The sequence below is a fragment of the Nerophis lumbriciformis genome, linkage group LG24 (genome assembly GCF_033978685.3).
Source record: "Nerophis lumbriciformis linkage group LG24, RoL_Nlum_v2.1, whole genome shotgun sequence".
Lineage (NCBI taxonomy): Eukaryota > Metazoa > Chordata > Actinopteri > Syngnathiformes > Syngnathidae > Nerophis > Nerophis lumbriciformis.
Window position 1 is genome coordinate 14,908,606 of NC_084571.2, and position 26,674 is coordinate 14,935,279.

General features: G+C 41.0%; 1 protein-coding gene across 2 annotated transcripts in view; it reads right to left on the reverse strand.

Moving 5' to 3' along the window:
• The window catches only part of glyr1 (glyoxylate reductase 1 homolog (Arabidopsis)), a 65,087-nt gene extending 42,010 nt beyond the window's left edge, over window positions 1–23,077 (reverse strand). The window contains exons 1-6 of one of the 2 annotated variants that reach the window (XM_061981635.2): window positions 22,984–23,077; window positions 17,741–17,777; window positions 17,594–17,673; window positions 17,383–17,521; window positions 11,514–11,624; window positions 4,492–4,569 (exon numbers count right to left, since the gene is read on the reverse strand). In XM_061981635.2, the coding sequence (XP_061837619.1) occupies window positions 4,492–4,569; window positions 11,514–11,624; window positions 17,383–17,521; window positions 17,594–17,673; window positions 17,741–17,777; window positions 22,984–23,021 (483 nt within the window). In that variant the 5' untranslated portion in view covers window positions 23,022–23,077. The remainder of the gene's footprint in view (window positions 1–4,491; window positions 4,570–11,513; window positions 11,625–17,382; window positions 17,522–17,593; window positions 17,674–17,740; window positions 17,778–22,983) is intronic. The other variant, XM_061981636.1, reaches the window with a different exon arrangement.
• Between the last annotated feature and the right edge of the window lie 3,597 nt (window positions 23,078–26,674).

Consider the following 26,674-nt stretch of genomic DNA (forward strand, 5'->3'; position numbering starts at 1 on the left):
CTGTTTCTCGCCTTCCTGTCGGTCATTTTTTTTTAAATAATGAGCTCGCAGCAACCAGCATCATCTCACAAGACCCTCGGGTGCCGTGAATGTCAATCAAGTGACGAAAGTTTCAGGCAATTTTTAGGACAATTTTTTTAATGCCTGGCTGGAGATCGACTGACACCCTCCACGTTCGACCGGTAGCTCGTGATTGACGTAATGGGCACCCCTGCTGTATGTCAATGTTACCTGTAAAATTTAAGAGTGTGTAGATTTTCTTCACCTGCATTATGTTTATTAATACTTAGCAACTGATAAAGTGATCAAAGTTAATTTAGTATACTTGAATCTACTTTTGTAAATCTAATCCTAAATTTGTGATTACCGTATTTTCCAGACTATATGCCGTAACCATACTTTGAACCCCGCGCCTTATAAATCGATGTGGCTAATTCATGGATTTTTTTCTTCCCTACAACCATCATGTTATAAATTCATCAAATAGTTTTCATAAAACACTGCAAAGGTGTGTTATTGTTTGTGCTTTGGCACCATCTTTTGGATGTGTTCACTGACTGCAGGTGCTGCAGGTTGAAAATGTACTTCCTGTTTTGTGCTTGAACCGGAAGTATACCCGCTCATAGAGTTTCTGCTCGAAAGGATTTTTCATTCATCACTTTAAGCAACGTTTATAAGTTCACCATATAACTAAAACAATTCATACTCACTAAACCGTCCCATGTGTGATGTCTGTATTGTTTTCATGCTTATGGGTATCGTAATGTAATCAAGCTAGCATCATCAGGTATACGAGTGTCTGTGTATTAACCTACAATGGCATTCTTTTTGTATTGTTTCAGTTTCAAAAATTCCCCAGTAAATTCACCAAAATGTCACCGTGGAGTTATTGAGTTGTTCGGAGAGCTAGCTACCACAGCTAGTGGGTCCATCACAATAACTTCTGTTTTGTTTGGTCAGCCATTTTACTGCTCTGATTCAGCCAACTGAACACTTAAACAAAATAATTTTGAGTTAGTGGATAAAAACTTGTGTAATTTTTCACTACCTCATTCAAATTGTACAGTACCGTATTTTCCGCACTATTAGCCGCACCTAAAAACCACAAATTTACTCAAAAGCTGACAGTGCGGCTTTTAACCCGGTGCGCTTTATATATGGATTAATATTACGATTCATTTTCATAAAGTTTCGATCTCGCAACTTCGGTAAACAGCCGCCATCTTTTTTCCCGGTAGAACAGGAAGCGCTTCTTCTTCTACGCAAGCAACCGCCAAGGTAAGCACCCGCCCCCATAGAACAGGAAGCGCTTCTTCTTCTACTGTAAGCAACCACCCGCCCGCGTAGAAGAAGAAAAAGCGCGCGGATATCACCGTACATTTCATTTCCTTTGTGTGTTTACATCTGTAAAGACCACAAAATGGCTCCTACTAAGCGTCAGGGATCCGGTTCATGAAAAGACGCAATCTCTCCATCCGCACACGGATTACTATTTCACAGCAACTGATATTCCTGTGAACCGCACTGGATACAACGGGAGCACGTACGGTGAATATTCGCACCACAGGGAATGAGAAGTCATCCTTCACTGTGGTTCTAGCTTGCCATGCTAATGGCCAGAAACTTCCACCCATGGTGATATTCAAAAGGAAGACCTTGCCAAAAGAGACCTTTCCAGCCGGCGTCATCATAAAAGCTAACTCGAAGGGATGGATGAAGAAAAGATGAGCGAGTGGTTAAGGTAAGTTTAAGTTTACGCGAAGAGGCCGGGTGGCTTTTTTCACGCAGCTCTGTCCATGTTGATATACGTATGTTTGTGATTGCACATTTGCGTACATTTTGGGAGTGAACAGAGTTGTTAGAACGCTGGTTTTTAATATATTATTAAAGTTTGACTGACCTATCTGTTTTTTTGACATTCCTTTAGCGCAGTTAGATGCGGCTTACAACACCGGGCGGCTTATAGGTGGACAAAGTTTTGAAATATGCCGTTCATTGAAGGCGCGGCTTTTAACCCAGGGCGCCTTATGGTGCGGAAAATACGGTATTTTCCATTGCATAAAATATATTTGAGACAAACTTGAGTTATACATTTTCTGCAATTTGAGCCGCTGCTTGAACAAATAAATCATATGAAAAATGTACACTAAAAATGATATTTAAAAAATATTAAAGATAATAAGTTTCAAAGGTTTTGTTAAAAAAAGGACCCACACAATTCAAATTAAAGTAAAATCCTATCCATTGTATCATATCGAGATATATACATTAAAATGTCTATCATATGATACAACTCGTTTATATCGTAATCTTAACGTCTGGGCTACTTTGCGGGAGCATTTTCACGCCACTTGAAATAAATGTATGCAAGAGCATGGATGTCAACATTGAACGGACAGACAAAGAACAATGGAAGCCAAGCTAACAAAACCCGAAGTGGTAATGGGTGTCGAAAAGAAGGACACCTTTATTTGCATTAAAAAAAGTCAAAACAAAGGCCAATGTGCAAAACCTGCCGCCAACAAGTCCTTACTAGCAACTTGAACGGGTCTATTCTTTTTTATCACTTCAAGACACCATGAAGAACAGTACAGAGACAGTGTTAAAATGTGACAAAGTACTAACGTTGCCTCAAAAGCACCAAGTGATGAAAAGAAAAAACACCAGACGAGCCTAGCAAGTTGTTGTCTATGACAGACACTGAAAAATGATAGAGTTTATCTCTAAATTCATACAGTAGGTGTCGACATGACCTTAGTATTCACTGTCAAAACGAAAACAACACTTTTCTATCTAATGGTCTTGTCCTTTTTATATACAAACCATGTTTCGTAAATAGGAGAAATGATATGTGAAAATGCCATTAATTTTGTGTGCATATACCGTAAATAGACTGTAAGCCGCTACTTTTTTCTATGCTTTGAATCCTGCGGCTTATAAAACGGCGCAGCTAATTTATGGATTTTCCTTCGCTGACGGCCGGCTATAAAGTAAATAGTTTTTAAAAAACGAGCAAACGCACTGAGGTGTGTTACCGTTTGTGCTATGGCGCCATATTTTGTAAGAGTTTGCTCAGTGGCTGCATTGCCCTTCCGTTTGGACTTTTTTTTTTAACCTCCCGGAAGTACAGTTGCCATTTGGTCTTCTAGTCGTCCATAGACTTCCTACTCGTATGTATTCTTCATTCTTCACTTCAAGCAACGTTTGTAAGTTTTACAATATAACAAACCATTTTTGCTTATTAAAAACCATGTGTGACGTCTGTAGAATTATTTTCATGCATGTGTACATGCTATCGTAATGTAATCAAGCTACCATCGCTAGCATTAGCTGCTATGCTAACACGTTTGAGTGTATTTGTTAGTATTAGTAACTTACAATGGCACTCCCTTTGTATTTTTACATTTTCGTAAAATTCTCCAGTGTCACTCTAGAGTTATTGAGTTTGTTTAGCTGATTAGAGAGCTAGCTTCCGCAGCTAGTGGGTCCATGACGATGACTTCTGTTTCGTTTGATCAGTCGTTTTATTGCCGTGTTATAGATACCGTTTATTTACATATCTTAATTTGTTTCCAAACATTTACAAAATGCTTCTGTGTAAATAACTAATTTCCCAAAATATTTCTCTGCGGCTTAAATTCCTGTGCAGCTAATATGGAAAAATATTTTCTTCTGAAATTTAGTGGGTGCGGCGTATGTCCCGTCCCGGTGGGCTCTATAGTCCGGAAAATACGGTAATTTGAAGAAAAAAATACCACATTGCAATATACATACTCAAAGTTCCATATAACGCGGTTGTTGGGGTCCATAAAATCCCGAGCTCGTGTTATACATAACTTTTTCCCAAAATATTACATTAAAATGGTGATTTATGTGGTGAAAACAGTGGGGGTTTGCAGACTTACCAAGGTATAGTGGTTTAAGTTTGTGAGTTCCTGTCTTGTTGAAGGTGAACAATAGCGTTATTCGGTTTTTAAATGGTTTGAATTAGTATTGATAGTTCATCATTTGGTAAAAAGCAATGGGGTTGACTGTGCTGGAAAAAAAACAAGCCATAATTCGGGGTCCATGGCACGGCCATGTTGTATCGAACTTTACCCGTATATTGATATTAGGATAATAAATTACCTAAATCGGGATGTATATTTGTGTCCACAAGCTGTCAAAAGCCACAAACTAGGTTGACCCAAAATCAAGAACAGTGTAGCAAGGGATATGAAATGCCATGTAGTTATATCCTGCATCTTAAATATAAAACGTACAACAAAAATAAACATCTTCTTGGTCAATTGACACAAAGCCTTTTTTTTCCCACACAAACACAAAAATTACAAGCTCAAACCAAAGCAACAATCAAACAGAATCAGTGGTCATGTGCAAGCACCAGAAGGTCAGAAGGAAAAGGTCTGCGTAGTAGGTCATTAAAGCAAAGGGTTAAGGTCAGGTAGAAAAACAAGGCAAGGCAAGCTTGGGGGGAATGGGTTCACCTACACTGCTTTCCCATTTGAATCCAGGTCCAGCCCCCAGCCTCTCAATAGTGGACGGCTCGGGGTCAGAGTCAGTTAAGTCCTTTAAGGAGGAGAGAGACACACATTCACCTTTTAAACAAAGGGTGAATTTGTAGGGATTCCTTTGCGCTGCAAGGGCCTGTTTAAGTTCCATACAACTTGTCGAGCAGACTAATAACTAAATAATCGATGAAAGGAATTCTGGATAAATAACACTATACTTCTAAAGCCTCTCCATATACCTATTTTTTTGTAAATTGAGCCAATAACCCGATGTAGCATGAGCCAATCAGTGCCATAATTTAACTCTACTGGGATAGGTTCCAGCCCCCCGTGACCCAGAGAGGGTATAAGTGGTAGAAAAGGATGGATGGATGCTGATGTGCTATAGCAACAGAGGGTTGTGTGTGTTATGCATCGTCCCAATTGCTGTTTTTTGCATTATGGTTGGTGAATCTCGTGAAACTTTTCTAGTTATTCTCCCCTATCTCCATCAGATATGGTAACACCAGGCGACTGCAGTAGTTTGTTTAATTCAATATCGAAGTGCTTCTGGGCACTTTATCTTGTGCTTTTTAATGCAAGCTCATACATATTCATATGATTTCCCCAAAAGAAAATAAATCAATCTGTTCCAGACACCCACAAATGCAAACATAAAACACTTTGTATTGATTATATAGCATCTTCAACGCAAATGAAACGGATTAGTGAACTATTTCTCCAGATGTTGGTGTTCCTTTTTCCAGACGTTGCTATCACTCGATTCACACAATATCACACGATTACTACACCTAACACCCACGCTGTCGTCCATTGTTTGTCCACCACTTGTCAGGCTGGTTGGCCACCACCAGTTTGTCAGTATGGATCTGGAAGTACCACAGGATCTTGGCCTGGTTGTTATCAACTACCTTCGGTGGTGTGTGCCAACTTGACTGTGAAACCTCCAGTCCATATTTGCCTGCTAACTGGTTTTGCCACTCTACAACTTGTCTGATATTAGTGACTTGCATATTATACCAGCAGAGTATCTGCATGTTTCGCTGTTCCCTACTAAGGGGCTGGGTGACCAGACCACAACTGCCGGCTGGTGGTGCTAAATGGAGCTCTGGGGCCATTTCCCTCTGGGTACTGTTGGTCTGGGCCCTTTCAGTGGCGAGGAACTGAGAATCGATGTATACTGATCTTGATCTTGGTCCAGGGATGTCGAAATGTGACTCACACAACAAATAGAACGGTTTGATGTGCCAATACTAACAGAGCTAGCAGTTTTGTTGGTCCAGTCATGGTACATCTGCCTGAATGCTTGGGTTCACTGGACTTTTGGGCATGTGTGACCGGGGGTGCGTTCACGTTGCGTCCTGAGCGTCTCCCTTGAGACCCAATGTAGAAAAACTAAGTGGTGAATACTGAACACAAGGATCTGCCCCACCTTCTGTAGGTATTCAGCTGTGGCTGAGCGTCTAGGCTTCTCCTCAGGTTGTCATTGGCCTGGGGGATGCCCAGGTCCTGTAAATCTGTTAAGTTGCCCTCAGGTAGTTTCTTCAGTTGTGATTATCTTCCCTCATCGAGATAGTCCCCCCCACACTAATCTGTTCCAAAGTACATCCCAATGTCGTTGCTTTATATCCTTGTGAGATAAATCTGGTAATCGAGGTCTTTCTCGTTTTTGGCATACAGCTTGTTATCATACGTGTAGAGGTAGTGGCTGGTGGTTGTTCCATTTCGGAACAAAAACTCAAAGCCACTCTTAGTGATGATCTGACCAAGCGTGTTCAGATCTTTGCACAACAGCAGGAACAAAGCATCTCATTGGAATAACCACATTTGATGCTCATCTGTGAAGTCGACTTTGAGTTGGCCTCCAGAGTTTTCTTTCTAGGGTTCTTAGAGCCCCGTTATACAGTTCCAGGAACTCCAGGTTCCACGTGTGTGGCATGAAGTTGTAGGTGGGGATGGGAATTGATAAGATTTTTCCGGTTCCGATTCCATTTTCGATTCTGCTTAACAATTCGGTTCTCTTATTGATTCTTAATTGGAATAAAAGATAACAAAAAGGTGGATTCTTTAGTTTATAGCTAACATGACCTTACAAAGCCACATGAGAGGTCTTAAAAGGCACATAGCATAGAAAACCTCTTGAAAATAAATATAATAAAAATTCTGTATAATTTAACAAAAGAAAACATGTGGAAATTACACAAGAATGTTACATTCCGGAACATTTTTGAAACTTTTAAAAATCTTTGTCATCTGCCTAGAAAAAATACAGTACAAAGGTTTGGTTAGATTTACAAGGTGAAACTAATATGACATGGGCTCATAACATGCAACATGATATTTTAAGCTTTCTTTTGATATAAATTTGATGATTGTGGCGTGGAACTTATGACAACCTTGAAGTTAAAACCTCAGGGAATGTGTAGTTTTCAAAAAGCCATGATCATCAAAATTATAATAAAGGCTCGACATATCTCACTTTGCATGTAATGAGGTTATATAGCTTATTAGTTACACATTTGAAGTTGAATTGCTGAGAAATTAATTTTTACACGATACTCTAATTTTATGAGTTGCACCTGTATGAGTGAAAATGTTAAAGGAAAAACAAGCAACTTTTCGCTGACTACATACAATTTAACATACACCTACCTAAAAAAGGAGCATCTATATGGCAAATTGTTGTAAGCTTTTGACCACAAACTTATACACTGCTCTGTGACATTGGTCGTTCCTGGCCGAGTGGTACTCTGTATTGATCCATATGCTTACTCCCTAAGGTTGCTGTGATGCCTGATAGGAGCTCCCATGTGCGGCTGAGGCAGGCCACACAGTAGGTCCGTAGTTTGATGGTACTGTTCCCTTTACAGGGTCTTTCACGACTGTTGGACCTCAGGTTAGGCTCTCTGGGTATGTCACTGATGTTATCGGCTGGTTCATTTGAGCTGCCAGGATGCAGTGTGGTTAGCTTCTTAAAAGCCAGTTGCCGCGAATCATGTCATTTCCTGATGATTTCCAGCTTTTCATCTCAGACACTCGTGCTTGAATATCGGCCACTGTTATGAATATGTTCTAGGAACTACCGTATTTTTCGGACTACAAGTCACTCCGGAGTATAAGTCGCACCAGCCGAAAATGCATAATAAAGAAGGAAAAAAACATAAGTCGCACAGGAGTATAAGTCGCATTTTTGGGGGAAATTTATTTGATAAAACCCAACACCAAGAACAGACATTTGAAAGGCAATTTAAAATAAATAAAGAATAGTGAACAACAGGCTGAATAAATGTACGTTATATGACGCAAAAATAACCAACTGAGAACGTGCCTGGTATGTTAACGTAACATATTATGGTAAGAGTAATTCAAATAACTATAACATATAGAACATGCTATACGTTTACCAAACAATCTGTCACTCCTAATCGCTAAATCCGATGAAATCTTATAAGTCTAGTCTCTTACGTGAATGAGCTAAATAATATTTGATATTTTACGGTAATGTGTTAATAATTTCACACATAAGTCGCTCCTGAGTATAAGTCGCACCCCCGGCCAAACTATGAAAAAAACTGTGACTTATAGTCCGAAAAATAAGGTACTTGTTTTGGAAGGTTGCTGTATCCTACTTGCAAATCTGTCAGTGTGTTTATAATTTCTCATCTGCTTTATGGGACGATCACATTAAAACACGTTTATTCTTTATTTAGACTGCGCATTGTTATATATTAAAAGTTTCCAAATGTTATTAGGTTTGTGCAATAAATAAATTTCATCAATAAATTCGAGTCCTATTTAAAAAGTATGTTTTTCTCTTCTTGCTCAGGTATATTTTATGACACTAGGAGCTTCTGCAGCTTCTGCCCTCCGCCTTATTTCTTTAGGGAGATCCACACACTCATAGCACAACAAACCTTATGCTAACCCAAACAGCGAGAAGTTTGTTTCAAAGAAAAGAAAAGTGTTGTCAGTAGTTTTGTTTTGCGGCAACAGGTTTGGAACAAATGACTTTACATTGCAAAGTTCGTTTGAAAAAGACAGCAGCACAACAAACTTATTCCAGCATCTGAAACCGAAACATTCAGCAGAGTGGGGGAAATGCAACCCTTTACGAGACGACTAAGGAAATCCTCTTCGTCCTGTTTGGGACATAGGGCCACGGTGAGTTCTCTCCATCTGTTCCTGTCCTTGGCTGTGTATTGTGCTTGGTCCCATGTCAGATCCATTGTCGCAAGCTCTGCTTACACAGTTCTGCACCAAGTAGTTCTTGGTCTTCCTGGCTTTCTTTTTTCAGTTGGTGTCCATCTCAAGGCTGTTTTCGCGAGACGATCCTGATCCATCTTGAGTACACGACCAAGCCATCAGATTCGTCCGCACTTGATCTATTTGACAACACTTTGGCAGTCTGTCCTTTTGTAGCGCTCTCTATTTGAAATCTTGTTGGGCCAGAAAATGCAGCAGATCCTTCAAAGGCATTTATTGTGGAAGGACTCAATTCGTCTCAGAGATATCACATTGCTTTTGTACAGGCGGATCTTGGGTTTCTCACTGTACACTTGGGACTTCCAGATGGGACGGAGTTGTGCTTTGGGCCCCGTTATCCTTACTGATTAGACTAGTCAAATAGGTAAAATCATCAACAAGTTCGAATCGATATTTACTGGTGTAGCTTTGTTGGCGTTAATACACATCACTTGAGTTTTGGTTGTGTTGATGTGAAGACCTGTTTGGTTGACAAAAATGTTTCAGTCTATCAGTCTTCTCCTGCATATGAGCATGTTTTGATGAGAGAACAGCTAGTTCATTAGCAACGTCTAGATCTTATAAATGTGAGAAAGGAGCACTTAGTTTCTCTGATGTCTTCCTTATGATCTAGTCGATGGTGAGAAGGAATAGGATTGGTGAAAGGATGCACTTCACAAAAGAACACTCAGAGGGATTTATTCAAGATGATGCTGGGTTCAAAGTTATCATAGACCAGTCTTATTGAGACAATTAAGATCGTGAAGTTGATATACAAAGGCACACTCCACTTTAGACACTGCTCAATGTCGTCACGTAGAGTAAAGATCTGGTCAATACATCCTCTACCTTTCCTGAATCCTGCTTGTTCCTGCCTCAGCTTGGTGTCAATAGCTCTTTCAATTCTATTTAGGAGGTTTCTACAAAATGTCTTGCTTGGAATGGACACTAAGGTGATACCACGCCAATTGTCACAGTTCCGGAGATGGCCTTTCTATGGAAGTTTTACAATGAGATCCTTTGGTATGACATTTGTCCTTTGGTATGACAGTCCTTTGGTATGACATTTGTCGTCCATATGGTAATGAAAAGGTCAGTCACAACTTTTGTAGCACGGTTGTTTGAGACGAACAAGAACATAACCAACATTAACCCCCGCTTAAAAGCAGCTTATTGTGGTGGAATCAAGTTAGACGAGATACCATGTATGAGGACAGAGAAGCACAGTGGAAAACCAGTGAAAAAGCCGGTTTATTCACTTGCTAAAACTATAGAAACCTCTCAATTCACATTTTTATTTTATTCAAGACAAAGATTTTAAGTTTGTACTCTATCGAGCTCCAATTTCGGAGTTTATTTGGATGCAATGATATACTAATTTTTTTTGTTTTCAGAAGTATTTTATTCAAAATGGAATTAAAAAAGCAAAAACAAATATATATTTTTATGTAAACAAAGGCCAGTCAAAATAAACAGGCTTCCACTTGTATAGATCTTTTCTATCTTTAAGGGGTGTCAAATCACTTTGACACTGCAGCGTCAGGACCAACTGGCCACCGTAACATTACACACAGTTTGAACAGTAACACTGTTTGAATACCGGACAATAAAACACTGTAATTTAATCAAGTGATTCTTTGGCGTACAACTAGATGGCGCCCGTATCACAGTTTGAGAATCACCGAAATAGAGGATTGAACCAGCAACCATAAGGTTGAGACAGCCCCTATATAAATAGCAGCAATAACAACAAACACCAAAGCTCCTCAAAACAAAAAGAGCATTTTTGGGATAATGTGTTCAGAAAGATGCACACAGGTAGTTAGACAAAGCTTATCTGACAGACTTTGGCTAAAATGATAGCTAAAGCTATTTTCACACAACTCCGCCTTTCTGTTAGTTAGCTGCGTAACAAGCTAACTATCTTACGGCGTCCTCCAGATGTCCGACAGGCCTCCACTTCAAAAATGCTCCTCATCACAGACGTACAATACTGCCATGAAAAGCAAGGTCTGCTTTGCAAACTGAGCAAGTTATTCATGTCTTTGGCGTATTTAGTGATTACTTGCGGTTATGCCACGGCCGCAGCCATTTTTCTCTTCCTGCTGCGGTGATGTTAACAATAAATGTTATCTATTTTCTTTGACAACGTCCACCCCTAACCTTCATTCCCACTTCTAAGATTTTGGTGATATATATTTAAGCATGTTTGAATAATTCTAACCGTGTCAATGAGAAACAATGCTAAATAACTTGCGCTCCCCATTTGTGGAAAATTTAAGATATACGTTGTACAACCCAAAATGTAAGACATTCAATGCTGTGATGGCTTTGTAAACATGTGACCGTATTTTAAGTATATTTTATTAATGAGCAAAAATAAAAGTGATTCATTTTAGCTGACATTGGTTTGAGTGCATGAAAGCAGAATATTTCAAGTAAAAGTGGCAAAGTGGAACTCGGGCAAGAAATCTCCCATTTGTTAAAGCCCCAACAACAGTTTGGACAAACTTCTTCATTTTGCCGAGACCTACTGACCGTGTAACACTATGTCAAGTGTAGTTAGAACATGAAATACAAGAAAGCTGACAAAAAAATCCAAGGCTGTCACAATATTCCTGACTACTACACCGTACATTTCTAGAAATCTTTTCTCAGTGCCTGCCATAACTGTTCAGTTGATTACAGTACAACATTTGAGGAGGTGGACTTTTTCCTCACTGATGAATAATTGACAACAGATATGTTTTTGTGTCTTACCTTCTCAGAGGGATCTCTCAAGGCACTGAGATCCTCATCATCCTCATCCAGTATCTTTAGTGGCTTGTTTGGGGTCTTCTTTCCTTTCGACTCTCCCTTACCCTCAGAGTTCTGTAAAATAGTTTGCGGGTCACATACAAGTTTCAACAATACACTTTTTACATATTTCAATAGGTTTAGTTTGCTTTGTGATGGCATGACACAAAAGAGGACAGGACTATTAAGCAAACACCTTTCCATCTTGGTGAAGAATGGGACACAAGTCAGGTAAATCTCCATGAACTGGCTTAAATGTCTACATTTTCAACACATTACATGTCTGTCCCTACGGAAGCATGTTAGCTTTTGTAGCTCGATGGCTGAGTCCGGGATTCCGAAGTTTAGCCATGTTTTTGAAATTATATAAAAGCCAACAGTAGCTATGTGCCCACGGACAGAATTAATCGGATTAAAAGCCTAACTGGAATGAAAATACTTCATGTAAACACGCCATTCGGAATATTCTGACCCGATCACACACGCTCGGATGAAAATTTAATTCCGATCGAGACGGGTGGTTTATGCAGACAGTCATTCGAATTGGAGCGTATGAAAATACTTCTCCCGAAATTCGGGTTGAAATTATACTTACATGTCTTCAGTCCGCTATACTTTGGTGGTGAAGTGGGGACTAAATTTAATAGTCTTAGAATGAAACAATTATCTTGCTGCTGTCTCCCCCCATTCAACATCTACAGAAGTAGCGCTACATACTGTTGACTTTGTTTCTTTAAACGAAACTAACAAAAGTATGGTGTGGAGTGTAGGGATGTCCCGATCCAGGTTTTTGCACTTCCGATCCGATACCGATATTGTTTTTGCATTTCCGATCCGATACCGATACTGATCGATACTGGCCTATCCGAGCATGTATTAAAGTTTAAAGTTATTTAGCCTACTTAGTTGTCAGAATCATGTTGAAAAGGGTTTTAGTACTCTTGATAACAACTAGCCAGCTGAATTAGGGGAGTTTGAATAATACACAATGGTTGGTAACAAGAAACTGACCTGTTTATTCAAGGATAAACACAAAATAGACAAAATTATACATGACAAACAGAAATGGCATCATTGAACTAGGGCTGGGCGATTTAGCCTTTTTTTAATATTGCGATATTTTAAGGCCATATTGCGATACACAATATATATCTCGATATTTTGCCTTAGCCTTGAATGAACACTTGATGCATATAATCACAGCAGTATGATGATTCTATGTGTTTTGATTGATTGATTGAGACTTTTATTAGTAGGTTGCACAGTGAAGTACATATTCCGTACAATTGACCACTAAATGGTAACACCCCAATAAGTTTTTCAACTTGTTTAAGTCGGGGTCCACTTAAATTGATTCATGATACAGATATATACTATCATATACTATCATCATAATAGTCATCACACAAGATAATCACATTGAATTATTTACATTATTTATAATCCAGGGTGTGGAGGGGGGCGCCGGATGTAAGTGTCAGAGTTTGATATGAGAATAAATCTAAAGTTAAAATATAGGGTAGAAATGCACCCATTTGCAGGAAATGTAGTCTTGATTTTCAAAATTTTCTTTCAAGGCTTGCATGTCTACATTAAAACATTCTTCATACTGCATTAATATATGCTACTTTTAAACTTTCATGCAGAGAAGGAAATCACAACTAAAAAAATCACAAATTTTTTCATACGGTGTTGATGTGGAAATTTTTGCCTCAGCATTTTGATGGTGTGGACGTGTGGCACCGAATGGAGATAAGCGTCTCGACAGACGTCACGATATTGGAACAATGATGACGAAAACTGTTTTCTCTGTCGTGTCCATGTGTCGAAAATTGTTATGCGCTTATTTTTTTATTAGATTTTGTGCGTGGCATAGATTTGCTATGCGCAGAGGACGCTTAAACAGTGCGCAATTGCACAGGCGAGCACTATAGAGGGAGCGTTGCTCGCATGGCTGCGCTGGCATCACAGCTAACGTTAGCCATGCTGCTACCTCTCTGCTCGGGGAGGACGTATACGTATGTGACGTATGACGTGACAGTATGTGACGTATGTCGTGACAGTATGTGACGTGTGTAAGAAGGTGCGCTTGCTGTCTGTGAGAGGGAGACACAGAAAAGAGTGAGAAGAGCCTGTCGTGTAATGCCAGCAGCTAAAAGCAACTGCGTGAGAATTCACAGACATATGGATGTGTTGAAGGTGTGCTGGAAAATGCGGAACGGAAATTACGGAGCAGCAGAAAAGTGGAATGTATTATTTAAATCGGTGCGTTGGAAAACACGGACCTGAGTTTTTTTTAAAAACTGGATCTGGATCGGCATTTTCCCGTGCCTTGCCGATACGCAATTTTTGGCAAATATCGGCAGCCGATCCGATCCAAATATCGGATCAGGACATCCCTAGTGGAGTGTCATGTTTCAATGCAACGACCGTACAGCTACTCCAAGTGCTAACTGCTAGCCTCTGAGACTTACACAGAATCTCGTAACATGCAGACACGCGTAAACTCCCACCTATCAGAACATGGAGGGCACGAAACAGCTCCATTTCAAAAAGAGAGGTAAAACAAAAGTAGCTAACAAAAAGTAAAAATGATAAATGAATAACGTGGCAACGTTGGACTAGCAGAGCCATGTTTGTTTACAGCAGAAGTCACTGCTTCTTCTTCTCCGTTTTTCGGTATGTGCTGCGCATGTCAAAATAAAGTATTCCTATTGAAGGTGTAAATCATGAAAATGCACATCACAATCGGATCATTTTTCAGGGTCCATGGACACAGTAACATTCTAATCCGAATGACAATCAGATTAAATAAATGTTTTCCATGTACTTGTGGCTGGTTTCTCACATTCTGTTTGGTGACTCTCAGCATGCGGACATGCGGTCCTATTGCCTATCGGACAAGCGGCTTGTGCTGGTTAGCCATTTAAAAAAAAAAAAAAAAAGTGACGTGGTAGGATTACATGAGCTCTGCTTCATCTTACTCATTTTCAAACATGTAATGAGAAATTGGAAAACAAGGGATGTAACATATTGTAACCGTATGCAAGTTCGAAATAAGCAAACCATAACGTAACAAAACATCGCTCTTGTGGAGTGGAGCCAAGTCAACAACATGATTGAGTGACTATGTCGCTGTCTGTATAAACCTGAATAAATACTATACAAGTGCCCTGTGCCAGCGAGACAGCTCCTCTCTTAAACTGGCGATGTCGTCACAGTATAGTCTTGCAAGATCTCATGGCCCGAGTTCTCTGTATACGGTGGTACCTCTACTCAGTGGCCTAGTGGTTAGAGTGTAAGCCCTGAGATCGGTAGGTTGTGAGCTGAAACCCCGGCCGAGTCATACCAAAGACTATAAAAATGGGACCCATTAACTCCCTGCTTGACACTCAGCATCAAGGGTAGGAATTGGGGGTTAAATCACCAAAAATGATTCCTGGGCGCGGCGACCGCTGCTGCTCACTGCTCCCCTCACCTCCCAGGGGGCGATCAAGGGTGATGGGTCAAATGCAGAGAATAATTTCGCCCACCTCCTGTGTGTGTGTGTGTGTGACAATCATTGGTACTTTAACTTTATTGACTAGTGCCCCAATTGCGAACATTACCAGCCTCCTCGCTGATGGTTGAAGCAGTGGCTGTCCACAGCCCACAGCTAGAGATCGACACAATCCTGCTCTCTAACCACTAGAACTGAGGCGACGACCATAGCAATGACGCTTGGAGAATTCTCCGGGCTATTGGTGAGTACAGTAATCTACAGACGAACACACTCAAGGCTACTATATTGGGTGAAACGAGTGAAAAGGTGGCTCTGTGGTAGGGCTGGGTGATAAAACAATATCAATATATATTGCGATAAGACACCAAATCAATATGTTTGATAAAACATTTCAATATATATATATTTTTTTTTCCATCGTCTGAAGAAACAGGAAGTAGGGAAGCAAGATTGGTTGCATGAACAAAGGCATTCGCTAACTGAGTGATGCAGTTTTGGGGATTTTTAAAACAGACCGTAATCAGACCAAGGGGCTCGTAATGACTAATACTACACCACCATAGCAGTGCTCACCCTTTAGAGCACTAAACCTGCAGAAAAAGGTTCTCAGGTTTCTATGTTTACATTTTCACACTTTGCACTATTTTCTTACACTTTATGAAGCATTTCTTACATATTCCTTATTTTTAAGAACTTATTGTTAAGTGTTCTATGTGATTTTACCATATTGTTTATACTGATTGAGTGTTTTCCATGCTTGTGTTGACATCTCCTTTCTGCCTTGATAGCTGAGGGCATTATAATCAGAGGAATGCTACATTTGAAATAAACATTTTTACATTTAATGTATTTTTCTCTTGCTCCTTATTTTCCATTGGTCATAAAATGATCATTATCAATATCGACCGACATAAAACACTTATATCATGACACTTTTCAGCCATTATGCTCAAACCTACCGGTACTATATGGCTGTTATTTCATAATTAGAGGGCTCCAATTACATAAAAACATGTATTTAAAAGTTTGTAAACAGATTTTATGCTCAAATTATGAAAATGTTTCATTGTTAATTATAAGCCTACTTTGCGGAGATGTTTATTATTTGCGATAAACCAGGGACAACTGTATTACAATATTGTTTACTAGAGGAGGGAATCTTTGGCCAACTCACGATTTATATCCGATTCTTATGGTGACGATTCCATTCAGAATCGATTCAACGCAATTCTTGTAATGTACATACAGTAAAAGATAAAACATTTACCAAAACATGTTACAAATGCTATGCTGGCGTACGATTTATAAGCACAGTGTTGGGCTAAAATAACACTTTGATTTTGAAATGTCTTTTTAAAATTAGATTTACAAAAATCACAGAAAGTTAACAAATTTAGTAAAATAAAAGAGCAACCACAACTCCAATCCAATCCTAGATTCACAATATTTAGGACAGAAATTTACAAAACAATTGAGAAGAAACACAAATACTTGTTAAATACAATACTAAAAATTATATATTATATAAATTAAGAACAGCAACATTATTAATGGGAATATAAATAATAGTTGTTTAATAATTTTAATCTAAAAAATATTTTCTTAAAAAATGCTTTTTAAATAAATTCTTGAAAAGTATGAATAGATTTAGAATCAAAATTAGGGCTACACAATTCATTGGATTTTAATTTTGATTATAGCTTCTCACAATTTGGAAAATACAATAATGGAGAAACAAAAAACGATTAATGGGCCGCATAACAGGCGTGCAAATATCAGATCTTGTGACCGTGAAACAGATGAAAGAGTGAGAGAAAAGCACTTCTACAATAAATCTGGGATGGCACCATGGTTGTCACAATGCTAGTATGCATAATCAATAATGATAAATAAATGATAAATGGGTTGTACTTGTATAGCGCTTTTCTACCTTCAAGGTACTCAAAGCGCTTTGACACTACTTCCACATTTACCCATTCACACACACATTCACACACTGATGGAGGGAGCTGCCATGCAAGGCGCTAACCAGCACCCATCAGGAGCAAGGGTGAAGTGTCTTGCTCAGGACACAACGGACATGACGAGGTTGGTACTAGGTGGGGATTGAACCAGGGACCCTCGGGTCGCGCACGGCCATTCTTCCACTGCGCCACGCCGTCCCTAATCACTTTAAGGCATGATTTCCGCGTTCACGTAACCGCGGATGGAGTCACATAATCGTGTAATAATATCAATCAAAATAACCGTGATTATTATTTTTGCCATAATCCTCCAGTTCTAATCGGAATAAATAAAAATTACGATTTGGATGTTGACTGCTTCACAAACCTGATCTTTCCCCTTGGATTTTTTGAGGAAGTCTTCCACCGCGTCGACAGCCTGCTGAAAGCGCTTGCCTTTATTTATTTTGATCATCTCTTCTTTGTGGGCATGGTAGGGTTTCAGCTGTTCCACTTTAATCCAGGCACTAGAAGAGAAAACGCTGTTCATACCTTGTAGAAGAGGAGTCCTGCCAGAGCAAACTTCCACTTTTACTCACTGGTCTTCTGTTCCAAAGAATTTGACAAAATGGCATTTTTTGCCTCTTGGTTTTTTCAGATCTTTGGGAGGGCTCACTACCTGTAATGTAAAGAAATGTTTAGGAGGTACAGTAGCATTTGGTTTCATAAACGTCATCATGACTGACCTTTCCGGGCCATGGTGGATAGCGGCCGAGTTTCCCCCTGAAATGAGATAAGCAATTAGCTGGTGTTGGCAAACTTCGCTTTTGAATCATTCTCTAATTTTGTGGGATGTACGGGGTACCGGTACAAGTATAGTACCTCGATACTAATGAATCATATTCGGTACTATACCGCCTCTAAAAAGTACCGGTCACGTTGTGTCATTGCTGGTTTTACGAGGAGAGGAGCATGTTTGGCAGTGCACACACACGGAGTACTTACAAGCAGACACAGTGTGAAGACAGAAAAGGGAGAATGGAAGCATTTTGGCTTAAAAACTAACAATAAAAGTGAAGCTAGAACACTGAAACGCCCTCAGGAAAAGGTGCTTTAAGACATGGCTAGCTAGCTAGCGGCTAAAGTCCATCCGCAGTCTGCATTGTTTTTTCCTATCATCAAACCTGCAGAAAATAGTTATCAGGTTTCTCTACGTTTACATTTTCACACATTGCACTATTTTCTTACAATTTATGAAGCATTTCTTACATATTCCTTATTTTTAAGAACTTGTTAAATGTTCAATGTGATTTTACCATATTGTTTATACTGATTGAGTGTTTTCCATGCTTGTGTTGACATCTCCTTTCTGCCTTGATAGCTGAGGGCATTATAATCAGAGGAATGTTACATTTGAAATAAAAATGTTTACATTTAATGTATTTTTCTCTTGCTCCTTATTTTCCATTGGTCATAAAATGATCATTATCAATATTGACCGACATAAAACACTTATATCATGACACACTTTTCAGCCATTATGCTCAAACCTACTATATGGCTGTTATTTCATAATTAGAGGGCTCCAATTACATAAAAACATGTATTTAGAAGTTTAAAAACAGATTTTATGCTCAAATTATGAAAATGTTTCATTGTTAATAATAAGCATACTTTGCGGAGATGTTTATTATTGAAGCGCACACACACACGGAGTACTTACAAGCAGACAGTGTGTCGATAAAAGTGAAGACACTGAAACGGCCTCAGGAAGAGGTGCTTTAAGACATGGCGACAAATAAAGTACGTTTCTCACAAGTATCATCCCTGCAGGACGAGGAATAGCGCCACACACACACACACACACACACACACACACACACACACACACACACACACACACACACACACACACACACACACACACACACACACACACACACACACACACACACACACACACACACACACACACACACACACACACACACACACACACACACACACACACACACACACACACACACACACACACACACACACACGATGTAGCAAGCTACAATTCTGTGAGGAAAGCATCACTTGTAGCTAACCTACATTTAATTGAGTGTAACTAGTAGCTTAGCTTACTACATTTTCCAAGTAGCTTGCCTGTCACTGCCCATTTGGCAACTCTATGCTGTAGCCACGCCCCCTACCCCTTCTCGTTGGCTATGAATAAATACTACACAACTGCTTCTGGACTCAGTGTTGGGATTGTAATCATCCAAATATGATTAGCAGCAACATTGCGGTTCGGAGAGCACACGGAGGCGACAACAAGTAAGCTAGCTGGACGGTTAGCTAACTAGCAAGCTTGTTCCGGTGTTTCCTGGTCGTCTCCCCGTCCTGCAACTCACTGCAGCGTTTAGGCAAGAGGAACAGCGAATACCTGCAGCTGAGGCAGGAGTTCAAAAAATGTCATACTTTTAGAGATATTTCATTAAAAAAAACACAAGTGGACGGCGTGGCGCGGTTGGGAGAGTGGCCGTGCCAGCAACCTGAGGGTTCCTGGTTCAATCCCCACCTTCTACCAACTTCGTCACGTCCGTTGTGACCTTGAGCAAGACACTTCTTCACTCTTGGCTCCTGATGGGTCGTGGTTAGGGCCTTGCATTGCAGCTCCCGCCGTCAGTGTGTGAATGTATGTGTGAATGTGGAAATAGTGTCAAAGCGCTATACAAGTATCACCCATTTACCATTTAAAAGTGAAGTAAAAATACAGGTTTTCGCGTGTCTGAACTTTCAATATTTATCACAGGAAAATTATACTTATATCGCCGAAACCGTCTTCGGGAGGCCTGTCTGATCATACAGGTTTCATGTAAATCAATTAATTTTAACTATGACACACATACCTATATTGAGTGAGCAGCCTTGTGGATCTATAAAGTGACATGAAAAAATTAATTGGGATCCTTTTTTTAAGCCGCATCGCCTAGCCTAGATGAGATCATATAATGAATGCATTACAAACTAAATGTTAGGAAACATTTTACTATCGTTTCCTTTGGGATGTTGCCACGTGAAGCACAATAACATTTGTGCTACAAATTGGAGGCAAAAACGAGCGTCTTGTTGCCATTTTGTAGGTACGCGACAATCGGCCCCTGACCGACTCATTCCCATTGCTCTGGCAACTTGTGACCGCCCGGTTTGAGGTGTGGTTCGTTGTTTTCTCCGTGTAGGGTTCTTTTTGCACAAATTGACGACCTAGCTCCCATTTCCAGGAAGTGCCTCGACATCAAAACTTTCCGGTCTAAGGACAAAATCAACATGCAAAGTTTTACAGAAAAATACGCAAAGGAAAGTCACTCTCGCTTTACTTTATGCGCGCTGCCGTCATTTGTGTAATGTTTCATTCAGGAAAAAAATCCACTAAGGTCATAGTATTATTGTATAATGCACAGGTAAATGGCATTTTATTATGTTTCTTTTCTAAAAAAAAAAAAAAAAAAAACTTAACTTAATTAAATAATTACAAATTAATCAATACCCTTTATACATTTTCCATGAAAGGATTTTCTTCGGGTAACTCAATAACTCAACTCATTTACTTTATATTTCATGCCTTTATGACAAAAAATAAGGGAGCCATGATGTTTTGAAGTTCATTCTCCAAAATGCAGGTCACACATTTCTCTATTGTCTTAATGCAGGGATGTCAAACGTACGGCCCACAAACATGTTTTATCCGGCCCGCAAGATGAGTTTGCAAAGTATAAAAATGAGCTGACACTTTTGAATAAAACAAATCACTGTTCTAAATGTGTCCACTGGATGTCGCAATAGCAATTATTTGAATTCCCTGACTTCAGAGGTGGCGGAGCTATGTGCCGTGTGTCAACACTTCCGTATTTGGACACTACGTTGCATATTAATGATAGTGTACAAAATGTGGATTGATAAGTTCATGCTTTGGTTGTCAAAGATGTTGGTAATGTAACCCGCTACATTTATGCCCAAATATAAGCTTTTGATAATCTGTACATTTCGTGTTGTACTTATAACTGGGAGGCATATTGACTGATGAACATTATCACATCATTTCTTCAGAAAGTATAAATGACCACAAATGAAGATAGACTATACTAGTGTTTTTCAACCTTTTTTGAGCCAAATCACATTTTTTTCATTGAAAAAATCCGGCATAAAACACCAGCAGAAAACATAAAAAATGAAACTCAGCAGCCGATACTGACCGTAAAAAGTTGTTCTCGCAAGTGTTGGATATGAATTTAAATTATAACCAACCATGCATCACTATAGCCCTTGTCTCAAAGTAGGTGTACTGTCACAACCTGTCACATCACGCCGCGACTTATTTAGAGTTTTTTTGTGTTTTCCAGTGTGTAGTGTTTAAGTTCTTGTCATACGCCCTTATTTTTGTGGCTTTTCCTGTTTTGTTGGTATTTTCCTGTAGCAGTTTCATTTCTTCCCTGAGCGCTATTCCCCACACCTGCTTTGGTTTAACAATCAAGAATATTTCAGTTGTTGCTATCCTTCTTTGTGGGGACATTGTTGATTGTCATGTCCGGATGTACTTTGTGGATGCCTTCTCTGCTCCACATGCTGCAAGTCTTTGCTGTCGTCCAGCATTCTGTTTTTGTTTACTTTGTATCCGGTTCAGTTTTATTTTCATTCTGCATAGCCATCCCTAAGCTTCAATGCCTTTTCTTAGCGTCACTCACCTTCTGTTTATTTTTGGTTTAAGAAATAGATACCTTTTGACCTGCACGCTGCCTCCCGCTGTCGTCTGCACATTGTGATCACGACAAAGCAATTAGCTACCTGCTGCCACCTACTGATATAGAAGAATATTACACGGTTACTCTGCTGAGCTTTAAACAGCACAGACACTCAAAAACGGCACATTATTCGCAGATTATAATTACTGGTTTGCAAAAAATATTTTTAACCCAAATAGGTGAAATGACAATCTCCAACGGCACACCAGACTGTATCTCACGGCACACTTGACTATATAACTGCAATATGTCAGTGTAAAAAAACAAGATTTTTACATTTTCCGAATGCGTTTGGTCTATTTTAAACAAAGAAAACAATCTGAGGTTGTCTTTATTTTTAAGTTATCATGCCATGATTTTACCAGTCCGGCCCACTTGGGAATATATTTTCCTCCATGTGGCCCCTGAGCTAAAATTAGTTTGACACCCCTGTCCTAGTGGGTAATGCAGGACAAAAGAGCAATACATTTTTTTAACTTTAAAAAGTCATAGCTCCCTTAAAACGTGGTCTATCACAGCGGTTCAAATGCCATTGGAACGCTTTTTTCCTTGGTCTTTGCAGCGTTGTCATATTTTGCATTTAAAACTTTGTCACGTACCTACATTTTGATGATGAAAACCCCTTTGTAACAATGTTGAACAGCGGCTGTCATGATTCACCACGTAGGACGGAAACAGGCCGTTGTTACATCGGTGCAGTTAGCACCAAAACACATTTATTTTGACTGCGTCAAAAATAAAAACATCAACACACGAACCAACCTGCCAAAAACGCAACAATATTGCAGGTTGCGAGAGTGGAGGAAAGAGTAGTGTTAGCATCTCCATGCTAACTACATTTCCGCTAAAGCAACCGTGCGTCAACAGCTGGTCTTCAAAGCAGTAAATAACACAATCTGTCCACTTTGCTTTTACTGACATTTGGATAAAAGCACGCAGTGCTCTAAATAACTGAGTAACATTCATAAAACTATTAATAAGTGAGTTATCTGAACGCCTTCTCGACTGTGTGCTAATGTTAGCAAGTATGGCTAACTATTTGTTTGGGTTGTTGATGCCAACGCTTTTAGGATATTGCATTCGCTAAGTGCGAATACTTACCAATTTTGACAGCGCGCGAACGGAAAACGACGCTAAATTGACACGTGTGGGCAGAAGTACGCAGATAAGACTCCCCTTTAAACGTTTAAATGTTATCTTACCACACCAGGTCTCCGATTCTCAGATGCACCGTCGCCATCTTGCAAGTCTAATAAAACGTCGCAACGAATGAGGGGGGAAGACAACACATCACACGCCCACTAATCACGAGGACAAACCCCGCCTTTCCTCCCCAAGCAGCTTCCGCCATTGGCTGAGAGGCACAGGCACTATGACGTCACAACCTTTTGTGCTCCGTGCCTACGGCAAGCTTAAGCTAGTAGGGGCAAAGTGCTAGCAGGGTATTACTCTATTGATTGACTGATTGATTGAACATTTTATAAGTAGATTGCACAGTACAGTAAATATTCCGTGCAATTGACCACTAAATGGTAACACCCGAATAACTTTTTCAACTTGTTTAAGTCGGGGTCCACTTAAATTGATTCATGATACAGATATATACTATCATCATAATATAGTAATCACACAAGATAATCATCAGAGTATATACATTTAATTATTTACATTATTTACAATCCGGGGTGTGGGATATGGAGGGGGGTGGGGGGGGGGTTAGGTTTGGTTGGTATCAACACTTCAGTCATCAACAATTGCATCATCAGAGAAATGGACATTGGAACAGTGTAGTACTGACTTGGTAGGATATGTATCAGAATCAGAATCAGAATTGTTTTATTGCCATTGTTTGAGAACGGGTTCACAAACTAGGAATTTTTCTTGGTGCAATCGTGCAACATAAAACGCATATAACACAGATTTGGTAATAACAAGAGCTTTCTTATGCCTTCTGACCTCTCTCTCTCTCTCTATGTCCACTACTTGCTGTACATATCCTACCAAGTCAGACCTACACTGTTTCAATGTCCATTTCTCTGTTCTCAATTGTTGATGACTGATGATAACAACCAAACCTAACCCCACCCCCCTCCACACCTCGAATTGTCCCATCCATCCATTTTCTACCGCTTATTCCCTTTTGGGGTCGCGGGGGGCGCTGGAGCCTATCTCAGCTACAATCGGGCGGAAGGAAATAATGTAAATAATTCAATGTATACACCCTGATGATTATCTTGTGTGATGACTGTATTATGATGATAGTATATATGATAGTATATATCTGTATCATGAATCAATTTAAGTGGACCCCGACTTAAACAAGTTGAAAAACTTATTCGGGTGTTACCATTTAGTGGTCAATTGTACGGAATATGTACTTCACTGTGCAACCTACTAATACAAGTCTCAATCAATCAATCAATCAACTGAGCTATCAGATCTTGTTATAGACTTAGAATGAATAAAAGGAGCTACTGTTAGGAGTTATTGTTCATGTGCCTGATGGCCGAGGGGAAAAAACTGTTCAGGTGGCAGGAGGTGTGGGTCTGGATGGACCGTAGTCTCCTGCCTGAGGGGAGAGGGGAGAATAGTTTGTGTCCAGGATGAGAAGAGTCAGCTGTGATCCGACCCACACGCCTCCTGGTCCTGGAGGAGAACAAGTCCTGTAGAGATGGGAGCTTGCAGCCAATCACCTTCTCAGCAGCACGTACGATGCGCTGCAGGCGATGCTTATCCTGGACTGTGGCGCCGGGGAACCACACGGTGATGGAGGAGGTGAAGATGGACTCGATGATGGCTGAGTAAAACTGCACCAGCATCTCGGTCGGCACCTTAAGTTTCCTCAGCTGCCGCAGGAAGTACATCCTCTGCTGAGGGAGCTGATGGTCGACTCCCACTTGAGGTCTTGGGTGATGGTGGTGCCCAAAAAACGGAAGGAGTCCACGATGGAGACGGGGGTGGGAGAGTCAATCAGGGTTAGGGGGGATGGTGGGGCTGTGACTTTCCTGAAGTCCATGATCATCTCCACTGTTTTCTGGGCGTTCAGCTCCAGGTTGTTGTGGCTGCACCAGGACGCCAGCCGGTCTACCTCTCTCCTGTAGGCGGACTCATCGCCATCCGAGATGAGCCCAAAGAAGGTAGTGTCATCCGCAAACTTGAGCAGTTTTACGGACTGGTGAATGGAGGTGCAGCAGTTTGTATACAGGGAGAAGAGCCAGGGGGAGAGTACACAGCCCTGAGGAGTACCAGTGTTCGTGGTTCGACTGTCCGAGACAATCTTCCCCAGCCGCACGTGCTGTCTTCGGTCTGTCAAGATGGCGGCGCGCACAGACGCAGCGGCTTACGGCTCTCCATTTCAGTGCTCTTTCTTCCTTCTTTTCTTCATGTTTTTTTTCCTTTTGTGCACCACCTGTACTGCAAACACCCGGTACACCCGCCAGTCACTCTTGGATATCGGTAACTCGCACCAGATATCTGTTTCGAGCGACTTTCACCACGAGCACAACATCCCAGATGACATAGCGAGAGCACAGGGCTCTCCGTGGTTTGTTGTCGGGTCTGGGAGACGGCACAGACGGAGGAGGGAGAGGAAGCAGAAGCGTGGCCGCAGGTCCGGCGTCTTGCTCAGGCTTAGGAAACAACCCCACAAGCCACCTCTACCGAGCCTGTTCCTCTCTAATGCCAGATCCCTTGTACAGAAGATGGACGACCTGGAGTTACAACTTGCTGGAAACCGCTATGTTCGGGACTGTTGTGCTATGATTATCACCGAAACCTGGCTTCACCCGGAAATACCCGATGCTAGCATGCAGCTAGCCGGACGCACTCTGCTCCGCCGGGACAGAACTAAGGACTCCGGTAAGAGCAGAGGGGGGGGGCTCTGTATCTACGTGCATGAGAACTGGTGCAACAACGGGACAATCACTGAACAGCACTGTTGCCCGGACGTGGAGTACATGTCTGTTAGATGTCGGCCTTTTTTTCTCCCGAGAGAGCTGTCTGTTGTTATCATCACGGCTGTGTATATTCCACCGGACGCCAAAGTAAACACAGCGCTCTCTCTTCTGCTGAACACCGTCAACGAACAGCAGCGGGCCCACCCCGACGGTGTTCATATCATAGCAGGGGATTTTAATAAGGCCAATCTGAAGACTGTACTCCCTAAGTTCTACCAGCACGTGAAGTGTTCTACAAGGGGCAAGAACACCCTGGACCACGTGTATACCAACATAAAGCACGCGTACAGAGCTACACCCCTCCCCCAGCTTGGACAGTCAGACCATCTTTCCCTCCTGCTCTCTCCTACCTACACCCCCATCAGACGCCAGGCCAGGCCTATCACAAAGACTGTTATGACCTGGCCTGACGATGCACTCCCCAAACTTCAGGACTGCTTCCAACACACAGACTGGGACCTCTTCCAACAACAGGAGCTGGAGACAGCCACAGGAACGGTGCTGGACTACATAAAGTTCTGCATCGGGAATGTGACTGTGGAAAAAACCATCCGGGTTTACCCCAACAAGAAACCCTGGATGACCAGCCAGGTCTGCACACTCCTCAGGGCCCGCAACGCAGCCTTCAGGTCAGGGGACAGGGCACTGTACAGTGTTGCTAGAGCCGACCTGAAGAGAGGGATTAAAAAAGCAAAGGCGGACCACAGGAGGTGCATAGAGTCCCATCTGTCCAGCAAAAACTCACGGGAGGTGTGGCGGGGCATTCATGACATCACGAACTTCAGAGGCTGCAATATGACAACTGCGGATCAGAGTGCGACACTGGCAGAGGAGCTTAACTGTTTCTTTGCCCGTTTCGAAACCCCCCAGCGACACTCATCTGCTCCAGCCCTGCCCCCGCCCCCACCGGGCTCTGGCGCCACTCCACTCACTGTAC